This window comes from Vipera ursinii, assembly GCF_947247035.1.
Source record: "Vipera ursinii genome assembly, chromosome: 1".
In the NCBI taxonomy this organism is placed as follows: Eukaryota; Metazoa; Chordata; class Lepidosauria; order Squamata; family Viperidae; genus Vipera; species Vipera ursinii.
Genome location: NC_139512.1, coordinates 114,711,842 through 114,728,097, shown reverse-complemented (window position 1 = coordinate 114,728,097; position 16,256 = coordinate 114,711,842). Strand labels below are relative to the sequence as shown.

General features: G+C 38.3%; 2 protein-coding genes across 2 annotated transcripts; both read left to right on the top strand.

Moving 5' to 3' along the window:
- Window positions 1–744: 744 nt before the first annotated feature.
- On the top strand, window positions 745–1,689 carry LOC310632132 (olfactory receptor 9G4-like; the record flags this gene model as incomplete). Its single annotated transcript, XM_083349121.1, has 1 exon — window positions 745–1,689. One exon carries the CDS (start codon window positions 745–747, stop codon window positions 1,687–1,689), a length of 945 nt encoding a protein of 314 aa, XP_083205247.1.
- Window positions 1,690–9,919: 8,230 nt separating this feature from the next.
- Window positions 9,920–10,846, top strand: LOC310638848 (olfactory receptor 9G19-like; the record flags this gene model as incomplete). Its single annotated transcript, XM_083360209.1, has 1 exon — window positions 9,920–10,846. One exon carries the CDS (start codon window positions 9,920–9,922, stop codon window positions 10,844–10,846), a length of 927 nt encoding a protein of 308 aa, XP_083216335.1.
- Between the last annotated feature and the right edge of the window lie 5,410 nt (window positions 10,847–16,256).

The window sequence follows — 16,256 nt, the reverse complement described above, 5'->3', positions numbered from 1 at the left end:
GCCAGTTATGCCGCCCAGCTGTTCTCTTAAAGCTAAGTCTCTCACATGTGGTGCCAAGGTCAGAAAAGTCTTATCTAAGGTCTCAGCTTTGAGCCAAGTCTCTTTTAGGAAATAAAATGTTGTAATACCAAATGTCACCACAAGATGTCACTGATGCATTTTTAATTTCTTTTGCCAAGTGATCAAGAGATCTCCATTTTAAGGTACTAAGATAATTTTCTTAATTTTAATTTGGAATGCTAGACATTGGGTCACTTTAATCTCTCATTCTTTTTTTCTATGTGGTCCGATAACAAAAAGAAGTTAATTATCTGAGCAAATATATAGAAGTGGTTAGATATAACTTGTCCTAGGTGATGTCTCCAACTTCACAGACTAATCTTCCCCATTGTCTTCCTCCAAATTCTACTAATCCCCAACTATCCCACAGGTTTGACAACCAATAATATCAATTAAGTACTTCCAAATGCTAAGAGGTATATTTAGAAAAAGCTGCCAAAATCAGTTTGGGGCATCATTTACAACATTGGATATAATTAATTCTAACCAGCATCCTATAAATGTGTATAGAACATTTAAAAAGTAGAACCAAAATCAGTTTGGGGCAACACTGGCAAAATTGTACCAAAGGTCTTGGGAGTTCAACAAAACTTTCAAAAGAGTGAAATGAATTCTCTATTCCTGGGCTGAGAACTATAGAATTCTTACTTTGCTTTCCTTTCTATGCAGGTTATGCTTATAAAAATGACAGAAGTGGAAGGCAATCAGACATTGGTTACTGATTTTGTCCTGGTTGGGTTTACAACAGACCCATTTCTACGCATAATCTTCTTCGTGCTGTTCTTGGTCTTCTACACACTAACATTGATTGGGAACCTGGGACTCATGACCCTGATCTATCTTGATTCCCACTTGCACACACCCATGTACTTCTTTGCGGGCAGCCTTTCCTTCCTGGATATTTGGTACTCCTCGGTCTACACTCCTCGGATCTTGTCTGACTGTGTGTCCAAGAACAATCACATGTCCCTTGCTGGTTGCACAGCCCAGTTCTTCTTCTCTGCTAGCTTGGCCTATAGTGAATGCTTCTTACTGGCCTTCATGGCCTATGACCGCTTTGTGGCCATCTGCAACCCACTCCTTTATGCTATTGCCATGCCCAAGAAACTCTGTGTCCAGCTGGTGGTAGGAGCCTATGTAGCTGGTTTTGCCAATGCCATTGCACATGCTGGTAACACCTTTCGGCTACGTTTTTGTGGAAACAATGTCATCAACCACTACTTTTGTGATGTGGTGCCACTTGTGAAGATGGCCTGTGATGACACACAAGTATATGAACTCATTCTGGCTGTTCTTATTGGTAGTAATATGTTAGCAACCACAGTTGTGATCCTGAGCTCCTATATTGGTATTGGGGCAGCCATAGTCCGCATCCGCTCGACTGCAGGGAGACGCAAAGCCTTCTTCACTTGCTCTGCTCACTTGGTTTCAGTCACCCTCTTCTATGGTTCCATTCTAATTATGTATTGCAGACCCCACTCTCAACACACTCCAAATTCAGACAAGGCAAATGCATTGTTCTATACGGTAGTCAACCCTCTGGTCAACCCTTTAATTTATAGCTTACGCAACAAAGATGTGAAGGCAGCCTTCAAGAAAGTCTGGGGGAGATTCATAGCATCTAAATGAATGTCATTGATACTGTATTTCTTAAATTAACCCCCATCTACACAGTCTTCCTTCCTTCCTTCCCTCTTTCCCTCCCTCCCTTCCCTCCCTCCCTTCCTTCATAAAAGATGGTGAAGCAAGACAGCAGACCAGAGATTACTGCAAGAATTAACCATCATCTTCAATCCTCAAAAATTTTCCACACTTGTCATTTGTGAGCAACTGTTTCTGATATACACATCTTTCCATTTCTTTTCCTATTTTACAACATCCTACACAGAGACAGGATCAGAATGAAACAGACTCAGCATGATCAGAATGAAATCATTGGACAATGAGAAGCTGAAAAAAAGTTTGACTTCGAGGTTAGAATTGGCAAACTGAAGACAGCTCTGCTGCAACAGAATGAAGTGCTGAAGAATAGACTGGCTCTTTGTCATTTCTTTCTGGACAAGGAAAAAACTTCAAATCACCTACAAATGCTCTACTATACAGTAGACAGTTGTTCCTTGCAAGGAGCCAGCATTCTGGAAGGTTTAGACTTCTGGGAGATAATACTAGCCTGTTGCTCAAACCATGCTTGCCACCTTTAAAAGAATGCCCAGGTTCACATATATCCTTCTTAATCACTTTCAGATATTGGTTGTTAATTGCTTTTTAGCTATTAGGGACCTATGGCTGGACAAGTCTGAAAACATCAGGTGAGTTTGCGTCAATACTTGAAAGAAATTTTAAATGTAAATTTAAGGATTTGTTTAAAAAAAACAGTAAAAGAGTGATTAGAAATTTGTTTTTAGAAAGTAATAAATGGACTATGGGGTCAGATGAACTGGAAATAAGATTTTGAAATTAATTAGAACAATCCTTCCTGTGAGTTTCTTAAATCCTTTTAACACATATGAAGATTTTGGATCTTAAGTGTAAGAATTCTTGTGGGAAAGTGTTGCAAATTAAAAACCATGATAAAAGGAGGTTGAATGCTAAGTGCAACTAGAAATGACTAAATATAATTAAAGGAGAAAAGCTTTACTAATATAGGAGGGAGAAAAATATATTAACTTTTTAAAAAACCAAGGATATTTGGTAATAATGCACTCAGAAATTTATTTTAAGATTGTATGCTACAGTAAAATAATTTTTAAAGAGAAGAGGATACAAATGATAATGAGACTGTTTGGAATATAGATATTAAAATGACAAAATAGAAGAATGATATGGAAAAAGAGATTACACTGTATTTACATATGAAACCAGGTGATAGCTTAATCACTAAAAGCAAGACAAATAATAAATCAGGAGAGTGACTTGGACAACTTACAAAAGAAATATGTTATACTCACAAAGAGTTCCTGAGAGAAAATTAAAAGAAATAAGCTTTGGGGACACTTTTTAAAAGGAAATAATATCAAGATTTGTAAAAACAAAAAGAAGGAATATTAATTATAAATCAAACCTTATTAAAATATATGTGATGCTCTTTCTAGTAACTCTTAGTAGGTTTTTCTCAATCGGCACTGATTTACAAGGCTTTAAAGATTTGTTTATAGATAAGACATGGAATGAACAGATTTTTTGTTGCTGAATTTTCAGAAAAAGTGATAAGCTAAGGTTTTAAAAGGAAAGGATATCAAAATTGTCTTATTTGATTAAGGTTAAAATATAGATGTTATTTCTGTGTTAAACTTGTAAAGGAATTTCTGAGTGGTAATAAAGAGAAAATGATAACAAATGAACTTGTTCAAATGTTATTTGAAAATTTTAAGTATAATTGTAATGAAATTATTATTTTAAAAAAGAGAGAAAGTTGACTGCTGGGGAGAATGGACACTTATGGATTAAAGGTGTGCTTAACTGTCTACCAACTCTACCCACTATTTGGAAATTACCTTAGGGCCCACCTCATAGTCACATTCATATACATGTTCCTCCATGTGATTATTTTAAAAAGTATACAATGCTCCAACACTGGAGGTTTTTAAGAAGAGACTGGACAGCCATTTGCCTGAAATGGTATAGGGTTTCCTGCCTGAGCAGGGGGTTGGACTAGATGACCTCCAAGGTCCCTTCCAAATTTATTATTATTATTATTATTATTATTATTATTATTATTATTATTATTATTATTATTATTATTATTATTATTATTAATCACATTGCCACAAAACCAAGTCCTATCCTGCCTGATCTATCTGGCTGGACAGTCCTTACTGCTTTCACATGGGATAATTTAAAGGCAACAATTGATGTCTTCCTTCAGCTTTACTTCCTCCCCTACCAAGGATCGCCCATTATGAAGAGAAAAAAATCAGCAATTATTTTCTTTACTGAAGGGTGGAGTGGGACTGCCTAACTGAAGGCAGGTAGTTGGGATCAAAGATTAGCCACCTTTTAATTTACCAGAGTGACAGGATAGAGCAAATGTGTGCTCTGTGCAAATAACCTGTCATTCAGTCTATTGTCGACTGAACTCTTCCACTCTTTGCATTGGCTGAAGCAGAAAAGAGCTATTTCTCCCTTTTCAATGCACCCTTCCTCCTTCCTTGAGACCTTCAACAGTAAAGCCTCAAGAAGAATCTTGAAAGGGAGAGAAAACCACAAGCAGCACCTCCATCTCCCAGAGACCAAGCGAGAGACACACATATAGTAAGCACGCACATTTCCATGACAGCTTCATCAGGAGAGCACTACTCCTATTTCTTGAACTCCTGATCTCTCCCTCTTTGAAAAGAGTAAAAACTGGGTTTGCAAGGAACCCACTTCGTGTACAATAAAGGTTTCACCAAACACCTGGCAGGCATGACAAGAAGATGCCTCAGTGGAAACCAGGCATCTGTTTTTCCTGCAGTGCCAGACAAAATGGCAGAGGGAAGATGAGAAGGACGACCTGAAGGAGGTAAGTCACCATCCCACAACACATCAATATTGCTCCATAAGAAGCTTCCAAGGAGACATACAGTGATTTATTTTATTTTATTTTAATTCCATTTATATCCCGCCCTTCTCCGAAGACTCAGGGCGGCTTACAAGCTTAGCAGTAGCCTTCATTCTATGTATATGCCTGCTTATTAGGGCTTTCACACACACCCCGAGCGGCATTATTACAAAGTCAGCTTAATTGCCCCCAACAATCTGGGTCCTCATTTTACCTACCTCGGAAGGATGGAAGGCTGAGTCAACCTTGAGCCTGGTGGGACTCGAACCTGCACTAATTGCAGGCAGCTGGTGTTACTTAAGGAGGCATTAGCCCACTGCTCCACCAAGGCCACCAAGATGGTGGTTCAGCAACTCATGATCACTTAAATCACCGTATGTCTCCCAATAGAAAACAGTGTTTGGTTCACAACTGAAATCACATGCAGTCAATGCCCAGACATGCCTGGACATATCATCCCTACTCTTACTAGCTGTCATGTGACAGACTTATTGGCTGTCCTTACTGCTATCATGTGACAGATATCAGCCCATGCCCTGAATCGTGATCCTGACACATCTAGACATGTGGATGAGGAGGAGCATTCTTTGCTCTTGGGTTGGAGGGGACGGGTGCGAGCATTGGTTAAATTATGTCAAACCATGACTTGCTAGTGGGGAAATAAAATCTGATACAGGGACTGCTTCAAAACGTTTGTGTGGGTGAACATTCATATTTTTCGATTCAACTTTGCAAAGCTGTGTGTATGTTTGTGTGTTACCTAGAAAGAATTAGCCAAACTATGTGTCCTTAAACTTTAGAAACATAAGAAGTTGAAAAGGGGGGGGTTGGTTGTATTCAAGGGACTGATTTTAAAAGCTCCATAAAAATAAAATATTTTTAAGTAAGAGGTGTAAGCCTAAGGTCTTTAGGCTTTTCTTTATTTCATAATTTAGAAATTGGAGTTTACTTCCAAAATATGATGAAGCCATAATTATTCACTTTAGTTATTTTTTATTTGAATTTGTATAGACTTAGAATCAGGATTCAGGTCAAGTTAATCATTCAATCTAGCTAGAAGCTCTTTTAGTAATTCCTTTTTCTCTCTCTCTCTCTTCGGTTTATTATTGTTATCTTTGTTATTTTCTTTGCTTTTCCTTTTTATGCTTTTCTCTAAAACCTATTTAAATAAATAATTAAATTATTATAATTATAATAAAAAGGCTGACCATTGTCAAGCATAAACAACTACTGTTTCTTCAGAAAAGGCCCTGAGACAAGTGATATAAGGTGCGATACAAAATAAATAAGCAAATAAAACGACTGAACGTCTAATGTTGAAGATGATTGTTTACTTGAAGATCTCAGGTAGGGAATGGTGGTTTTTCTCTATTCTTTTCTTAGATGAGACTCCCTTTGGGAGAGTTAAGAAAAAACTTTTGGCATGATAATAATGTTCCACCTTCAGATCATCAGAGGAAAGACTCAGTCTAAGTACTTCCACAGGGTACTGATGCTACTTAATTTGAAGGAATATTGTGCTCACCCTATTTAGGAAAACATGAGGCTCCCATATAGGCTGATATGTTAGCCTGTCCAATCAGACTAAGTGGGAAGACTTTGCTTCATTCAGGTAAGTTTGGCGTCTCCAGGGTTAATTTAGGGAGATTCCCACAAAGATTCTGATTTCCCCAGCCAGAACTTAACTAATTAATTCTAAGATGTTTAAAGGCGGATCACTTTTCTGACTTCTGATTCACCCCAGAAGCAGGTCCCTGCATCATGCATGGTGACCCTTCAATTTCTTCACACTTTCTGTAACAGCAGGTAGGTGTCAAACCTGCCTCTGACATGAGCCTTAAAACAGGATTTGAAAGACAAAGTCCAGGTAGACCTTAGAGAAAGGAGAGAAAGCTTTTCATAGCACATCTTTAAAATGGTTAATTACCTAAACAGCTGATTTGTATAAAGTGGAAAGAGAGATGCTCGATCTAAGCAGAAGATGGCAACCCACTGTTGAGATGAGTCTCAGGAAGAATCCTGGCTGGAAAAAACGTGAGGAAAGAAGGCAGAACTTTCCTGAAGCTCCACTGGCTAGAAATGAGGTCAGTCAGGGACACCAGGAAGACAAGAGCATATGCTCTTTCAGATACAGAAAAGGTTTTCAAAGATGCATGCAGGTTACACAGTACTGGCCCTCCTCCTTTGTTTGTTGCTTGTACTTAAATGATGCCTTTTCAAGGACAGCTTGAGTGGCAGTAAGTTCAGACAGCCAATTTGGGATTCCCATTAAAAGTGAGAAAATCTTGTTGCTCTTTTCTTTTTCCCAAACTTGAAAAATAATTTTGTTTGGATTTCTCCTTGGTGTGTGCATGGTTATTCTGGTGAAATCTGGTCAGAAAAGATGTACCTCCAGGAGAACAATTGAACTTACGTTGATGGAAACTTAGTTTTATGAAAGTTTCTAGACAAACAGCAATGAAGAAGAGTGAAACTGAGGTATCATCAGTGCTCTGGAAAGCTAGGTGATTGTACACCTGAGAAAAATATTTTATTCATTCATTTATCAAACTTCTTACTTGCCCATCTTCCTCATAGAGGGGCTTTAGAGAAGATACAAGAAATGTTTAAATGGACTAATTTTCTGAGGGAGGATTTCAAAGGTCTAGAAAATTGGAGTGTTTCAATAAAGAGTTGCATCATATGAGATAATTTGGAGATCAGAATATTTTAGGGATTACAGAGCTGTAGGCATGGGGTATGACTGAATGAACCTTTATTATCAAAGTACAACATGTATACAGTGAGATTGGCCGAGCCTCCCTTCATGCCCCCCCCGCACCCCAACTCACAGTGACCACAAACCCACCATCTTGTTACACCATGTGAGCTAATTGCACAACACACCGGCCTCACAAGTCAATCGTACATAGAGTTATTTCCCATTCAGGAGCCTGACAGTCCATGGATAGAAGCTGTTCTTCAGCCTGTTGGTGTGGCTGGCTATACGTCTATATCTCCTACTGGTGGTAGGAAAGTAATGAGGTACCGACCAGGTTGTGAGTCGTCCCTGAGAATTTTTCTCACTCTTCCAAGGCAGAGAGCCCTGGCGATGTCATCCAGTGGTGTAAGGGGACAGCTCACGATGTTTTGTGCTGTGCTCACCCTCTGTAATATCTTCCTATCCACGGTTGTCAAGCCAGCATACCAAACCACAATACAGAGTGAGAGGACACTTTCTATAGTAGACTGGTAAAAGAAGGTCATTAGTCATTGTTCTACCCTGTTCTTCCGCAAGCCCCTAAGGAAGTGGAGTCTCGGTTGGGCCTTTCTGGCCACCTGGGTTGTATTGACTTTCCAGGTAAGATCTTCACAGAGGTAGACTCCCAGGAATTTAAAGGAGGAGACTCTCTCCACATGCCCCTCCCCGATGTAAAGTGGGGCAGGTTCCTCTCTTTTCCTCCTGAAGTCTAGCATCATCTCCTTTGCCTTGCCAATGTTTGGTTGCAAGTTGTTCTCTAAACACCATAAAGATAGTTTTTGTACCTCCCCCCTATACACTGTTTCATCTCCACCTGTAATAGGACCCACCACAGTGGTATCATCTGTGAACTTAATGATCGCAGTGCATTAAGCAAGAAAGCTGTAAAAGACTGAACACTGTAGGTGTCACAGAATAAAGCAGTGAATTTCAATAGCACAATAGAGAAACAGTGATTACTACAGTACAAGTATTTATCATGAGCCCTAATATCCCTCTGCTTTCTTGAAATCCATTAACTCTTTCTTTCCCTATTTGGTTTCTGCTATATATATATTATATCTGAAGCTCCAGAACTGTCTTCCAGTCTAAGATTTCCCCCTCTGTAATTTTGAAATAATTCTGCTTTGGAGGAATTGCTCTCTAGTCAATTGTGTTGAGTGAAAAACTATTCATATGTGACCTAGCGTCTTTGGTATGGGGAAGGGACCAATGTATGGGGAGGAAGACCAATTCTTTCCAGATTGAAAAGACATTAACAACAGAAAAATTAAAGAAAGTAAGAACACTCAGTTAGCATGATGATCTATACAGGTTAATTTAGCAAGATGCAGATTTTCTAAAAAGATATTCTTATCTATTTAAAAATTTACACTATGGATGCAGCAATTCCTTGACAATTATGAAGAAATGTTTCCTCTGATGGTCAATTGAGAGAGTGCATAGTATTGACTTGTGTTTGCAACATTTAAAATGTTTCAACTAGATTTGAATTATTCCAGAATAAAGTCCTCTCTAAACCTGCTTTGTGAGATACTGATATCGAATACTATACCTCATTTTGTAATTTGCCCATAGCAAATTAGATTATTAAAAAAGATCTGGGCTGCATAGATTTAAAAGTGATTTTTTTAATTTAAACCATTCTCTTCCAAAAACCTTAGTTACCTTTATTTTCTGCATACCTATGATTTTGTTGGTCTTGTTAGGAGCAGGGGTCTAATTTTGGGCAGAAATTCAGCTTTACATTCTCTCTCTTCTGAGCCTTGGTAAAACCATGGAGTCTATTTTATATGTAGTATATATGAAACCTAATTTATCACCCAGCAGAAGAGAAATGCTCCCTGTCAACACTGCTATTTTAGCAGATGGCAATGTAGTCCCAAAGACCTGAATGGGCCTCTTTAATTAATCATATCACAATGTAACAATCTCCAAATCAGCCCTCTGAAATGTCTTGGGTCCACTAAGAAAACTCCTATAGTATACTATTCTCCTTTAAATAATCCAGACACAACTTCAGTATGGGAAATCATTGCCCAACCTTTTTTATATCCCCTTAGGAGAAGGAATCCATGTGGAATATATGCCCCCATTTTCCTGTGTCCAGTTGGAAAAGCCAATGTTTTCTTCAAGTCCAGGTTGACTCTTCGTATTTACATGAGCAAGTCTAAGTAGTTATCTTGCAAAATATGTAAAAGTGGTTACGCGTTATCTATCCTAGGATGTATCTCTTAGATTAGTGTTCTTCAAAATTCCAGCCAAAATCCCCAAAACCTCCTAAACATCAGACAGCCAATAACATCACTCAAATACTCATGTATGCTGAGATCTACTTCAGAAAGAGATGGAAAAGCTCAGAAAGTGCATATGATTCTGACCTGCATCCTGTACATGGTTATAGAACATTAAAAAAGCAGAAGCAAAATCAGTTTGGGGCAACATTGGCAAAATTGTACCAAAGCTGTTGGGGGTTCGACAAATTCTTCAAAAATTTAATGAATTCTCTATTCCTGAACTGACATCTGCCAAATTTTTAGTTTTCTTTCCTCTGTAAACAGGTTGTGCTTATGAAAAAAATGGAAATAAAAAGCAATCAGACATCGGTTACTGATTTTGTCCTGGTTGGGTTTACAACAGACCCATTTCTATGCATAATCTTCTTTGTGCTGTTCTTGGTCTCCTACACCCTAACATTGATTGGGAACTTGGGTCTCATGGCCCTGATCTACTTGGACTCCTGCTTGCACACACCCATGTACTTCTTTGTGGGTAGCCTTTCCTTCCTGGATATCTGTTACTCCTCGGTCTACACTCCTCGGATCTTGTCTGACTGTGTGTCCATGAACAACAACATGTCCCTAGCTGGTTGCATAGCCCAGTTCTTCTTCTGTGCTGGATTGGGCTTGAGTGAATGCTTCTTACTGGCCTCCATGGCCTATGACCGCTTTGTGGCCATCTGCAACCCACTCCTTTATGCTACTGCCATGCCCAAGAAGCTCTGTGTCCAGCTGGTGATAGGTTCCTACGTAGCTGGTTTTGCCAATGCGATTGCACATGCTGGTAACACCTTTCAGCTACGTTTTTGTGGAAACAATGTCATCAACCACTACATTTGTGATGTGGTGCCACTTGTGAAGATGGCCTGTGATGAACTCATTCTGGCTGTTCTTATTGGTAGTAATATGTTAGCAACCACAGTTTTGATCCTGAGCTCCTATATTGGTATTGGGGCAGCCATAGTCTGCATCCGCTCGGCTGCAGGGAGACGCAAAGCCTTCTTCACTTGCTCTGCTCACTTGGTTTCAGTCACCCTCTTCTATGGTTCCATTCTAATTATGTATTGCAGACCCCACTCTCAACACACTCCAAATTCAGACAAGGCAAATGCATTGTTCTATACGGTAGTCAACCCTCTGGTCAACCCTTTAATTTATAGCTTACGCAACAAAGATGTGAAGGCAGCCTTCAAGAAAGTCTGGGGGAGATTTGTAGCACACGAATGAATTGACTCTTTATTTAAATTAGTCTGTAGTTGCAAAAATTAGGCTCTAGTTTCTGTAAGCCTCCCTCCCTCCTTATGGTGGAGAGAGGTAGTAGACCAGAGGGATTACTACAGAATAGGCGTAATCGGAAGGAAATCATCGGACAATAATAAACTGGAGAAAAGGTTTGACTTTCAGGTAAGTAATAGCGAACTGAAGATGGAATGAAGAGATGGTGAATAGATTGGCTATTTGTATTCCTCTCCACACAAGGAAAAGACATCAGGCCCTAAGTACTTTCTACAGTTTCTCCTTAGGAGGAGACTGCAAAACAGTGGCCTCTGGCAAGTTTAGAACTCAAGGAAATGCTCAAACTATTGTTGGCCCTTTTTAGAAGACACTGGATACCTCCTTTTCTAATCACTTTCAGTAATTGTTTTTCAGCTATTAGGGACCTTTGAATCAGGAATTCTGAAAAGATCAAGTGAGTTTCCTTCAATCCTTTTTTTTTATTGAAAAGTTTTAAAATACATTTTATCTTTAACAATCCCCCCTCCCCCTCCCCTACCTATCCCTCCCTACCCCTCCCCCCTCCCCCCCCCCGGACTTCCCAGAGCTAAGTACAAGGTATAAAAACAGAAAACAATCATAAACATCCATATGCTAACAACAATAAACTCTTAAATCTATCGCCCTCTAACTCATATAAGATAACTACAAACAATATTAATATTACATATAAAAAGAAAGAAAAAGGAAAAAAAAAGAAAGGAAGATTCATTCAAATGCTAAGTGAAACTTTTTAGTCCCATATTTCTTCTGAATATATTCAATCCATTTTTTCCACTCCATAATATAGAGTTCTTGCGAGTGATCTTTCAAATAAGCCGAGATCTTTGCCATTTCTGCCAGGTCAGAAACCTTTAAAGTCCATTCCTCTATAGTCGGCAATTCCTCCTTCTTCCAATACTGACCTATTAGAAGTCTTGCTGCTGTAATTAGATTCAACATCAACTTAGTGTCCACAACAATAGCTTCTGTAGTTATACCCAACAAAAAGAATTGCGGACAAAACTTTATCTTTTGCTTAAAGATCTTCTGCATGTTCCACCAAATTTTTATCCAAAAAGCCTTAACCTTTTTACAAGTCCACCATATATGAAAATATGTTGCATCTTCGTCACCACACCTCCAGCATTTGGACTGATAATTTGGGTACATACTTGCCAGCTTTTTAGGATCTAAATGCCATCTATAAAACATTTTATAAAAGTTCTCTCTTAAACTTTGAGCTTGTGTAAATTTTACATTCCTCACCCAAATCTTTTCCCACGTGTCCATTGTAATAACTTCTTGAATATTTTGGGCCCATTTTATCATACAATCTTTAACAAGCTCTGTTTCTGAGTCAATTTCTATCAATGCAAGATATATCTGTTTGATATGTGCCGGACCCTGATTTCTAATTTGCTTTATCAGATTTTCATCAGTCATTGTAAAGCCAGTTTTCTGATCTTCTTTCCACCTGGCCCGTAGCTGGATATATTGAAACCAAGTTTGAATAATCTTCTCATCTCGCAAGAGGCTGTACGGTTTCAGACACCAAACATTTCTTTCCAAACTTAAAATCTCTTTATACGTAGTCACATCATGTTTAAAACCAACATTTATATTTTCTATTGCGTGTTTTGGGATTGCCCACAATGGTATCTTACAGTCTAACTTATGTCTATACTTCTTCCAGACTCTCAACAATGCCTGTCTTAAAATATGCACTTTAAACACATTATCTACCTTCTTATCATACAACAAATATGCATGCCAACCAAACAACAAGTCGTGGCCCTCAAGATTTAATAATCTCTCTTGTGTCAAATTAATCCAATCACTTATTCCTGCTAACGCAGCAGCTTCATAATATAATTTAAGATTGGGCATTTTAAGACCACCTCTTTCACGAGTATCCTGCATAATCTTAAGTTTAACTCGCGGCCTTTTCCCTGCCCAGACAAATTTATTGATACCTCGTTGCCATTCCTCCAGATTAAAGTCTTTCTTAAGAATCGGTATCATTTGAAATAGAAATAAAAATTTAGGCAGGACATTCATTTTCACTGCTGCAATCCGTCCCAACAAAGACAATTGCAATTTTCCCCAACTTTCCATTTCTTTTTGAATTTTTCCCCATAATCTTTCATAGTTATTTTTATACAACTTTGTATTAGAGGGTGACAAAAACACCCCCAAATATTTGACCCTTTTAACAGTCTCAAATCCAGTTAATTCTTCTAAAAGGGCCTTTTGCGATACTGTCATATTTTTGGCTAGAATTTTAGTTTTTTGTGCATTAACTTTAAATCCAGAAACCTTCCCATATTGCATTATTATCTCCATCAGGTCCACAACAGAGTTCTCTGGCTGGGTCACTGTAACAACCAGATCATCTGCGAACGCTCTCAATCTATAATCCTGATCTCTAATTTGTATACCCTTAATTCTTTCCGAATTCCGTATTTTTATCAATAATATCTCCAATGTTAACACAAATAACAAAGGCGATAACGGACACCCTTGCCTTGTGCCCTTCTCAATATTACAAGCTTCAGTCAAACTATTGTTAACTATTATTCGGGCAGTTTGTTTTTGATATAATGCCCTAATTGGTTGCACAAAGTTATCCCCAAAGTTCATTTTATCTAAAACTTTCATCAAAAATTGCCAATTCAATTGATCAAAAGCTTTTTCAGCATCTAAAAAGATTAGCGCCGCAGGGATCTGGTTGTTCCTTTCCAAAAACTCTAACACATCAACTATATGCCTCACATTATTCTTCATTTGCCTGCCACTAATAAACCCAGTTTGATCCCCATGAATCACCTGTTGCAGAACCCTCATCAGTCTATTAGCCAACACCTTAGCAAATATCTTGTAATCTGTATTTAAAAGCGATATCGGTCTATAATTTTTTACTTGAGTAGCATCTTGATCTTCCTTCGGAATCAAAGAGATAAAAGCAGTTCTCCAAGATGGAGGTACCTTTCCCCCTCTCTGAATTATCTGAAACAGTTCCTTTAACGGCTTTATCAACTCCATTTGTAAATTTTTGTAGTAGACCGCAGTCGGACCATCTGTACCTGGCGCTTTATCCAACTTCAATTCCTTAATTGCTGTAAGAATTTCTTCTACTGTTATCAATTGGTTAATCTCCTCTTTTTGTACCTGCGTAAGAACCGGGATGCTAGCATTCTCCAAATATACATCAATATCTTTTTCATTAATCTTCTCCTTAGCATATAATTTAGAATAAAAGTCCAAAAAGGCTTCCTTGATAAAATCCTGTTGAAACACAACCTTTCCCTTATGTTCAATTTTATCTATATTAGAAGCCCTTTGCTTCTTTCTTAGTCTGTAGGCTAGCCATCTACCTGGTTTATTGGCGTTGCAAAAAGTGTTATGCCTAGCAAACCGCAAATTGGTTGCCACTTGATCAGCCATTAATTTATCAAATTGTCCTCTTAATAGCTTAATAACCTCCTTAGTCTTCACATCCAATGGGTTCAAAATCAAGGCCTTTTCTTTTTCCCTAATTTCATTCTCCAATTCTTTCCTTCTGACTTCCAAAGTACGTCTATGTTTATTATTCATATAAATCAACACCCCTCTCATGTAGGCCTTGCTAGCATCCCAAACCATGTCCATAGAAGTATCCTTATTCATATTAATTTCAAAAAAATCCTTCATCCGCTGTTTACATTCTTCCACATTTCTCTGATTTCTAAACAAGTTCTCATTTACGCGCCACGAGCGCCTATCTCTATTGTCCTTATTGATCTCTAACCAAACTGGGCTATGGTCAGAGATAGCTCTTGCACAAATCTTTACCTTCTTAACCCTAGAAAAAAAGTCATTAGTCAGCAAAATAAAGTCAATCCTGGAAAAAGATTGATGTCTATCAGAAAAAAAGTATAATCCTTTTCATGCAGGTGAGTGTCACGCCAAATATCTCGCAGTTCCAAATCATCCTTCATTTCAAAAAAAGATTTAGGCAATCTGGCATGACTCGGAGAGCGCTTAAAAAAAGCCAGCCTTATCCATCTGTACATCCAAAACACCATTCCAATCCCCCATAAAAATAAACGATTTGTAATCCAATTGAGTAAGCTTTGTATGAAGTAAGCTAAAAAAATCAGCTTGCTGTTGATTAGGAGCATATAGTCCAACTAAAAGCGTTTTTTTACCTTCTAGCAGCAAATCTATCATAACATATCTACCATGCTTGTCTGCTTCAATTAGTTCCGCTGATAAAGCGCTTTTAACACTCCATTTTTCTTATTCAACGCAGAAGCAACAAATTGCGTACCCAATCTTGAGTTGGATAAATACTTTTGGTCCATAGTCCTAATATGCGTTTCTTGCAAACATATAACATCAATCTTGAATTGTTTTAAATATTGAAAAACTTTCTTTCTCTTCTGTGGTGAATTTAGTCCATTAACATTCCAAGTTAGAAATTTAGTCGCCATGCGTGGCATCTCGAAGCTGTTGGAGCAGATCTTTAATAGCCCCTCTGTCTTCTTTGGCCCTTGCTCCTCCCACTGCCTCGCTATATGTACGCTTTGAGAATTCCATAAACTTCTGTTGATCTTGCTCTTTTAATTGTTTTGCTCGTTTTAAAGCGGCACGTGTCACCCTCTGCTCTCCAGCAACAGCCGACGAGGTTATAATTTGATCCCCTCCAGCACCATTCTCCTCTTTCTGTCCACCTTCAGCCTCTTGAGATTTCGCTTCTCCAAATCCCTTTGCAGCTTCCAAAAGTGATAGTGGGGTCGCTTTTAAAACATTATTGTAGAAATCACGCGCCTGTGTCACAGTAACCAGACGGTATCTTTTACCTTCATTCATCACCAGCAATCCGACAGGAATCTCCCATCTAAACTTTATTTCACGTTGCTTAAGTTCTTGCACAAGAAATGCAAAATCCTTCCTTCTTCTTAAAATCTTTGGAGGATTTTCTTTTAAAACCAAAACTTCTTGGTCAGCAATCACAACTTTAGTATCATAAGCAGCTTGTATAACTTCATCTCTGGTTTCTCTCTTTGTGAAATAAACCACCACATCTCTAGGTAGCTTTCTCTGTCTGGCAATCCATGAGTTAACACGAAAAACTTTATCCATGCATCCCTTTATTTCAGATGCTGACTGATCCAATACTGCTTCCAGAGCCTCAGAAATCAGCTGCTTTAGATCTTCTTTAGAATTCTCTTTTAAACCTCTTATTCTGATAGCATACTGCATCTGGTAATACTGAACAAGACTCAATTCTCCGTCCATTCTGTCCCTTAGATCTTCATTCTCCAGTACCTTTACTTCTAATATAGCATTCTTTTGACTCAGATCCTCCACTTTTTCATCCAAACTTTGCACACATTCA